This window comes from Sturnira hondurensis, unplaced genomic scaffold, assembly GCF_014824575.4.
Source record: "Sturnira hondurensis isolate 20B ecotype Veracruz unplaced genomic scaffold, ASM1482457v3 Scaffold0007406, whole genome shotgun sequence".
NCBI lineage: Eukaryota > Metazoa > Chordata > Mammalia > Chiroptera > Phyllostomidae > Sturnira > Sturnira hondurensis.
This window is the reverse complement of record NW_028080037.1, coordinates 3,333,432-3,342,536: the sequence shown is the minus strand read 5'-3', so window position 1 is coordinate 3,342,536 and position 9,105 is coordinate 3,333,432. Positions and strand designations below refer to the sequence as shown.

General features: G+C 52.2%; 1 protein-coding gene across 1 annotated transcript; it reads right to left on the bottom strand.

Moving 5' to 3' along the window:
- Positions 1-3,060: 3,060 nt before the first annotated feature.
- HCAR1 (hydroxycarboxylic acid receptor 1) lies at positions 3,061-5,217 on the bottom strand. The gene has a single exon (XM_037051977.1). It carries the CDS (start codon positions 4,289-4,291, stop codon positions 3,263-3,265), a length of 1,029 nt encoding a protein of 342 aa, XP_036907872.1. The 5' UTR covers positions 4,292-5,217; the 3' UTR covers positions 3,061-3,262.
- Between the last annotated feature and the right edge of the window lie 3,888 nt (positions 5,218-9,105).

The window sequence follows — 9,105 nt, the reverse complement described above, 5'->3', positions numbered from 1 at the left end:
CTGCCGGTTCCTCTGCTTTGCTCTTTAGATGCTGTCTCACTTCTTTCACGCAGCATGGCACCCTCTCGGCCACCGTGTTTTTGCAGAAGCAAGATTTCATTCTTGTCGGTGGCTGAGTCGTGTTCCACTGCATGTATGTACTGCTGCCTGTTTATCCACTCACCGACTGAGGGACACTCAGGTTGCTTCCATAGCTTGGCCATTTCAAATAATGCTACACCCAACCTATGGATGTGTATGTCTTTTCGATGTCGTGTTTTGGGTTTCTTTGGGTAAATCCCCAGAAGTGGAATTCCTGGGACCATCTTTGTCTCCCGTCACAGCCTGTGTTAAAGTCCATTTTTTAATCCCTTCACTTGTAATAAACAGTAAGGAGGCCCATTCTGGGAATAGACCAGAACTGGAGTTTTTACAGTCTCGGCAACAGTAAAGGTACTTCTTTCTTTTGGTACAGTTTCTGTAGAATATATGGTCTAACATTCATTCTAGCTTTTATGCGACTTTTTCCTGAAAAAGAGGAACAGACCTTTTCCTCCAAATTGATTACGTTTTCCTATTCCAGGCAGTTCAAACAGTCTATGTCAACAAGCCATCTCCCCCTCCTTACAGTTTCTGAGAACACATCTGGCTGAGAGTTGCTTTCCATCACATTCTGTGAACCCAGAAAGGGAAGAAAAATTGGAATCGTGTCTGTGTTGGGGTTTTCAATTTTTTTTTATTTGCTCTTGCTGGGTCTCAGTGCGAACCTCTCCACCCACCACCAGCCTGCAAAGTTTTTAGATTTTTTTTCCACGGAGGGTAAATTCTTATGAGTCATTTAACGCACATTGGGCCACACACCCGGGCACGGACTCACTTGGGGAACCATTTTTATTACAATGAAGCAACCAAGGAGCAGCCCAGGAGAGAATTAGAACTAAGAATAGAAGCAAAAGCAGAAGTGTGGTTTTCACAGATTTCTATGAGGAAGATAGATGGTTCTTTGATGTGGATAAGAATTATGCCCTGGCTGGGAAGCTCAGCTGCCTTGGGCGTTGTTCTAATTCACCAAAGTTGCAGGTTTGGTCCATGGTCAGGGCACGTATAAGAATCAACCAATGAATGCATCCCGTATGTGGAACAAGAAATCTCTCTCTCCCCCTCCTTCTTCTCTCTCTCTCTTAACAACAACAACAACAAAATTCCTGGCCTTCCCTCCTCCCCAGGCACCTGGGGAGCAGAAGAATTCAGGGAGGAACAGTGCAGCAGCGGCCACTGAGGGGCCCTGAACCCCAAAGGAAATTACTTCCCTGCCTCAGTTTCTTTACGGGAAAAGTAGGCTCACATAAAAAGTCAGAAAATGGAATACTGACCGCCGCTCCCTGGGCTTACCTCTTCCTGTCCACTTATTCATGTATTCGAATGTTTCTCAAGCACCTACTATGTGCAAGCCACTCTTCTAGCCACTGGGGATATAACAGCGACCCAAGTCTTCACCCTTCAGAATCGGATATTTGTTGAATCCGCCCAACGACCTTTTGAACTCAGCCTTCTTGTTACTCCCACGTGACAGATGTGGAAATTACAGCTAAAAGTGGTTATGTCCAGTCTGCCCCCAGACCACGCACCTAGCAGGCTGGCTGGGGTGGGATTTGCACTTTGATTTGTCTGACTTTGCATGGCCCACGCTTTTACTGGGCTCTGCGGTGCTTCTGAAAAAAGAAGCAATAAGAACAGCCAAGAGGGGGCTTTGGAGGCCAAAGGACTAAAAGCTGGTATAGTCTTGCCCTGACCGGTGTGGCTCAGTGGGTTGGACGTCGTCCCACAAACTTAAAGGTCATGGGTTTGATTCCTGGTCAGGGCACATGCCTGGGTTGCGGGTTCCATCCCCGGTCAGGACACAAGTACAAAAGGCAAATGATCAGTGTTTCTCCTTCTCTCTTTCTTCCTCCCTTCCCCCGTCTCTCCCTGTGTCTCTCTGGAAAAGCAATGAAAAAAGCGTCCTCAGGTGAGGATCAAACAAAAACCAAGCAAACAGAAAGCTTCTCGGGTCCTCGAGTGCACAGAATACCCTGGGAGTTTGAGAAAGTGGAAATGAAGACACGAGAACCACCTTCACCACTCTGTGGCCTGAGAATGGAGCTAAGGCTGGCCCGGCCTCTTCCCCCGAATCCAGAGCAGAGCAGCCCGTGGCCTCTCGGAATCATCAGCTTTGAGGGCTCCCTGCGGGACCCCCTCAGGCAGCTGGGAACCCATCCTGCCCATCCTCCCTGTGTGTACAGAATCCCACACTGATTTTACAGACCCTGCTCTCCAAACCGCTCTACAGGCTACACTGAAAGGGTGAAGGTCATTAACCTCTCAGCGCCCCCCCCCCCAATACGTTTGCTATCACCTAAGCATTTACTAACGAACGACCTTCCAGGCAAAGGGACATAGCACAATGCCCGGCACAGCACACGAACTTGGTAAATATCGCAGCACAAATGAAGGAATCATTTCAACTCACGGCCACAGAACAAGCAGCCAAAAGCAATTCTGCTGGACCTGGCCCGTCCCGAAGGCCGGTGGGGGCTTTTTTCCCAGCTCCCACTGGAAAAATCAGGGCAGGTAAACATACCCCTCAGCGAGGTCTTCCAAATGCAAAGGCTTGCAGAAAAATGTGAAGCCCGGAGAAAGTCAGAGGAGACTGTTTTTACTGTCCCTCTTCCTGGGTTCCTGAGCAGCCAAGAAATGAACAGAGCCCCCCCCCCCCGCCTTGCCCCCCCCACCTCGCCCCCCCCCGCCCCACTTGAAGATGAAAACCATCAGACTAAGGCATTCCAACCTGCAGAGGCTCCCTCAGCCCCGCATAGAGGTGTCGACTTAGTCCAGTTTCTGTTTTCCGAGGCAAGGAATGACTTCCGGTCAGAGGAGAAGAAATATTGGTAAGTCATCAAGTTCATTAACTTCCCGGGAGAGAGAAGACAGGACAGGTTTAGTACCGATTCCCTCAGCCATTTAAGATGCCACAGGAGCCCAGCTCTGCCGGACACCACCCCCCGCCCCCGACACACATGCCCCACTACGAGCGCATGTCCCCTGCTGTTGTTTGTAATCAGATCCCATACATTTGACCAACTCACTTCTCAACTGGGACCTTCCGAAAAGGCACAGCAGCCTGAGGCTTGTTTCCACCAGAGCGAGGAGGTTACAGCCCAGCCCCCTGCCCCTGCGCTTGAGTTATTTCCAAGTCACCAATCTGTCCTCCTCGATTCTGTCTGTGGGTTTTAGGGCCGGCCGCTCACATCCGACGATCCCACGGCAGCTCGGACTGGCCCTGCAAGCTGTTGGCCACGCTGGTGCAGCTCTGGCGACACAGGTCTGAGATGGGCATCTCCTCTGGCCGCGGAGTCTTGGGGCGCCCCGGACGCTTGGGTCTCAGGCTGCAGATTTTGAGGTTGGTGTAGAATTTGGGGAACGAGGGACTGGAAAAATAATACACCAGGGGGTCCAGCATGCTGTTCATGTAGGTGAAGCTGAGGGTCACGTGGAGGGCCACGTGGACGGAGGGGTCGCAGACGCTGGTCGGCACGGTGCAGAGGAAGTACAGGCGGGCCGACACGCTGGGCAGGTAGCAGGTGATGAACACGGCCGCCACCACCATGATGAAGCGGGTGGCCTTCCTCATGCGAGCCTGCCTGGCCAGCTGCTGCCTCTGCTGCAGGCTCCAGACGACCCTGCAGGAGCAAAACAGGATGATGCCGAGGGGCAGAAAGAACTCCAGCTGGAACATGATGTCATGCCAGCCGTTGGCCGACTCCATGATGAAGCTCTCACAGGACACGGTCGTCTCTTGCACGCACAGGTGGCTCTCCGTCAAAAGATGCAGCGTCCCCAGGATGACCGTGGCCCAGAGGGCGCAGACGAGGCCGGCCGCGGTCCGGTTGGAGATGGCGTTCACCGCGTGGTGGGGGTGGACCACCTTGAAGTACCTGTCCACGGCCACCACCGTCAGGAAGACGATGCTCCCGGCCCTGTTCGTGGCCAGCATGAACAGCGCCACCCGGCAGGGGATGTCCTCGAAGGCCCACCGTCGGTTTCGGAGGTAGTAGTCCGTCCGCAGCGGCAGGCAGATCATGAGGAGGAAGTCGGCCACGGCCAAGTTGAAAAGGTAAATCGTGCTGGGCTTCCAGGTCTTCATGTGGAAGCAGAAGCCGCACAGGGCGAGGCCGTTGCCCAGGGCGCCCAGCACGAAGAACACGATCAGCAGCGGGGGCATCACCTGAGCGATGGGGTCCCCCTGGATGAGGCAGCAGGACCCGTTGTCCATGGCGGACGGAGGGCGAGCGCTCCGTGTGCCGGGCGGCCCCAGCCGTCCCCGCAGAGACACAGACGCTTATCTGAAGGCTGCCACTCACCCCGCCGCTGCTTTTCTGAGTTCTCTCTGGGATGCAGGCACAGAGGACGGCGCAGACCGCACATGGGAGTGGATGCAGCCCCAGACAAACAGAAGCTGCGGCCAGGAAATCACAGCCCCCGGGTGTCCTTTCTCCGGAGCCCTGGTCACAAGCCGCCTGTCCCCCAGGCAGGTGGTCGCTCCAGGCATTGATACGCAGGGACTGTCACACAAGTGGTCATTCTGGGGAGCAGCTGGCAGGTCCAGTGAGGTCCACGCCGGAGAAGAGTGGAGAGGTCTGGCCCCAGGACGGCTCTTTCTCCCTCCAGCCTCACGCTTGCTCCACCGGCTCTGGGCTGGAGAGTGCCGAGCCGCCCAGAAGGCACGAAAAGAGCTTGTTTGTCCTTCCTCCCTCCGGGAGGAGAAACACAAACATTTCCTGGGAGGGAGGGGAGCCGTCCTGGACTGGCCTGCGCTTCCCTCCCTAACCTTTGCCTGACTGGCCGTGAGCCCCTGGTTCTCATCCCCTGGGGCCCTCCCAGGCGCTGCCACAGAGGCGAAAGCCACTTCCTGAGCCCACACCCAGAGACGCAGCCCTCAAAAATCAGAAGGGTCCGCAGAGGAAAGACGTTCACACACCGCGCTTGCTGGGTGTTAGAAACCATGTTCTGGAGTCGGCTGGCCTTTGCTCCCCTGCGTTCCCCACCTCCTCACCCTTTGCCTCCTTCCCTGGACCCAACCGGCCAGTTGCACAACCCGCAAGACCATGGCCTTGCCCTGACACCGCCGCCCAGAAGTCTGTCTCCACGGAGCAGCCTCTCAGCGAGCCCATTCCTCCCTCTGCGGTTGGCAACAGAGGGTTTGGCCCAGAGCTTCCCCACTGGCCTTGCAGATGAGCCAGACGCCGTGATCTGTGTGCTGTTTTTAATTTATTGTCATTAGGGTGCTGAGCTCACTGGTGCAGGCGAGCAAGGGTTGGGACAGTCGGTCCCTGACTTTATCTCTAAAATTCTCACGGGTCTCCCTGGTCAGTGGGGCTCAGTTGGTTGGCATGTCATCCCATAACCGAAAGGTTGCAGGTACGATTCCCGGTCAAGGCTTATAACTGGTTTGCAGATTTGATCCCCAGTTGGGGCTCAAATGATCCCTGGTCCGGGCATTGTTGCGGCTCTCTCTCTCTCTTCCTCTGTCTGTAAAAGTGATAAAAAAAAAAATCCTCAGGCCCTGGCTGGTGTGGCTCAGTGGATTGAGTGCAAGCCTGTGAACTAAAGGATTGCTGGTTCGATTCCCACTCAGGGCACATACCTGGGTTGCAGGCCAGATCCCCAGTAGGAGACGCACAAGAGGCAACCACATACTGATGTTTCTCTCCCTCTCTTTTTCCCTCCCTTCCCCTCTGTCTAAAAATAAATAAATAAATCTTTAAAAGATGTCCTTGGGTAAGGATTTTAAAAAATTAATGAATTGTAGGTAAAAATTAGACTGCACCAAAATTGGAGTCTTTGCTAAATTTTCTGGTCCGTTGGCTTTAGATATGAGCTGTTGCCTAGTGCCTTTCAGCCCCCAGCTTGGGAGAGGGCTGAGGAGAGGGAACCAGAGGCTGCCTGCTTCCTTCCAGGTGCAGATTAGATTCTCTCCACGGCATCCTGGGCTGCGGCGGACCGGTTCTCCACCGACCCGCCCCAGCACAGACCTCTGCCATCTGCCACCTGCCACCTGCCAGCTGTTGAAACTGTTGCCTTTCCTAACTGGTTTCTTTTCTTCTAGCCTGTTTCACGTAATTCCTCTCCCACACGCCATGTGATTTTTCTAAAATACAGCTATGGTCGTATCCTTTTAAAATGTTTTTCCTTTTATTTAAAAGCCAACATTAGCTCCCTTCGATCTGCCAAGGCTTGTGAGCCATATCTGGTTCAAAAACCAGTTTGATTTGGCCCACGTGGTTTAAAATAGGACTTGGACAGTCCTATTAAAACCTGTATTTCCAGCTCTCTTGGGAAACGGTGAGCTCTGACTAGGCCGGGCCAACCATCCCACAGAGTAACAACCAGCTGCCTCAGAGAACAGCTGCCCCCTCAGGAGGCCAAGGTACTCCACTTTGCCGCAGTCCCCACCACTCCCTCGCGACGCTCAGCTTCCCTCATGCGCATGCCTGGTCTCTGCGCGATTTTGAGTTTGTCACCTCTGCCCTAAGCATAAGGTCACATTCCTTGGATTAGTGCACAAGGTCCTTCCCAAACCGCCTTTCCAATATCATTGTCCTGGTAGTCTTGTCACGTCTCATAAAAAAGCATGTCCATCAGACATCTCCACGTCGCTTTGCCACTTGTCCATGAGGTCCTTGGAGACCGTGATCTTGGCAGAAAGGGGGGAGACTCAGGGTCGCTTGTCATGAGACCCCACAGCAGCCGCAGTCCCTCGGCAGCCTGGGTGATTCTGGGAGAAGGAGTGTTAACTTACGGGGTGTCGAGAACAGGCTGTAACACCCCAAGATGATGCTGACTGATAACTCTGAATGCCTTAATAGGGCAGGCTGGATTTTTCAGCAAATGGAAACTGTTCTTCATTCTGCGTTAGCAGATGCTGCTGGGATTCTAGTAAAAACAAGAGCTTCCCTTTTCCTGTGTGGCTAACAGCTTCCTTTCTTCCTTCCTTCCTTCCTTTCTTTTTCTTTTTTCCTACCTTTTTTATTGTTTATTCTGTTTTTATTGTTGATTCTTCCTTCCAATTTTTTCCCATTTTGCCCCTCCTCCAAGCAACCTACCCTACATCCAACTTTCTTCTCCTCATCCTTTCTGGCTTGTCAAATTGCCTTCTCTTCTCTCTCCCTGTAGAATTAGCTGGAAGGCAGGGCGTTAAGGAAGAGAAGTGAGGTTTCTCATTCTCCGAAAATCTGTCATTGGCCATGGGTGGGAGGGGAGGACGTGGGAAATCTGTTTGGCTGGGAACCTAAGGCTGTTCTAAGGAGACAGTCTTTAAAAATGTACACCGCGTTTTACTACTGATCTGATTTCTAACTCCTAGCTATTAATTACAGTGCCTGATGCCAAATATAGGCTTGGTGGGCTTATTGATCCTCCTATAACATTCTACGCCAACTACATTTAAATTTTAGAAATTAAGTTAAAATTTAAAAAGTAAAAGTAAACAGAAAAGTTTATTTAGTGGAGCTCTGAGGTATTTTTGCTAGATGCTTCTGGATCCCCCAAATAAGGAAGATTTATGTGCCACCTGGAGCTAAGTATTGACTAGGGGAAGTGAGATAAATACAGACTCCAGCAGAAGAAAGACCCGCTTGACTGTGGTCAGTTGGGTAACAATATGGGTGTAATAATTTATAGCTTGAACTTGAATAGTTCACCTAAAATGTCATAGGGTGTGCTTGAATGTGATGTTGTTATGTTACAAAATTACATGCTTGTGATTTTGTAATAAAAGCATTTGTAACGAAAAAGGAACACTCTTTGTGCTGGATCCTGTACGTAAATAACAAAGAAAAACAAATAGAATGAGTGATTTAGGCAGTATTTTTTCAAACTGTGGTGGATGCACCACAGATAAGGAGTGAGATTATTTTAGGTGATACAGAGTAATAGACACACGTCTTTCCACTTTATTGCTGTGACTTTATTTGAATATGTAATTTTCAAAACCACAAATGGTCCGGTGGAGGTTTGGGAAGGAGAGTTAAACTTTCTAGGGGCGGAAATGGAAGGAACCAACACAACATCAAATACGATGAGGAGGCTGGAGGGAGGAAGGCTGGAGGGGTATCTGGGGAACACTCAAGGAGTCTTATTAATTTGGAGTCTCGGTCACTGAACTGTGAGGAATAGGACAGGCCACGCGGAGGGGACAGTTTTGCAGGGGACCTGGAATTCAGGGGCGGTGGGGAGCCAGCTGGGAGGGGATGGCTTTGGTGAGGTTGAAGGAGCAGTTGAAAGGAGGGAAGGGAAGCGGCCGACTTTCATTCCAGTCCTCCTGCGAGAGCCCCGGGGCGCAAGCCCTGGCCCTGTTGTCTCCTGGGGGTGCTGCAGGCTCAGCGCCCACGCCCTTTCTAGCGTGTTCCCTGATGAGCTGTACTGGGGAGAGCGTGGGGGTAGCTGAAGGCCACTCCCTTAAGTACCAACACTTACAGCCAAGTTTCTCATCCTCTTCCTCAGATTCCACATCAGACCGAGGGGCCTTCGCACCACCCACCAAACAGCCCTTGCCATGGGCTTGGTTCCCTCTTCTGACTCACTCACCACGCCCCCCAGTCTGCGGACTGCACGCCCGACTTCTCTTCACCCACATTACTACTTCTTTGGCTGGTCCAAGCCTGCAGAGGGATGCAGCCACCTCCTGATTGGTCATCTTGCTCCTCCTTCAATCCCTTCTCCCAAACTCACCTCTGTCGCTAGTCGCCTGGTTGATGCTCACCTGGCCGATGCTCACCTGGGCATGGCTCCCTGTTGTCCTTAGCAGGGAGCTCCAGATAGCTGGTGATGCACCTTGGGAGCTGGCCACCCACTTCCCACATGAGCCACAATCCCTTTAGGACCGGAAAGCTGCCTTATAGGGACCTTGGGGTCATACTCTCCTCTCCCTGGGCCTGGACAACTCCTCTTTGGTCAGCCCGAGCCTAGCTGGCATCTTCCAATAGAACCTTCCACCGTGATGGAAATGTTGGGGAGCATCCACGAAGCTCTTCAGCCCTTGATATAGAGCTCATGGAAACCGAATTTTCCATCTTGGCTGGTGTAGCT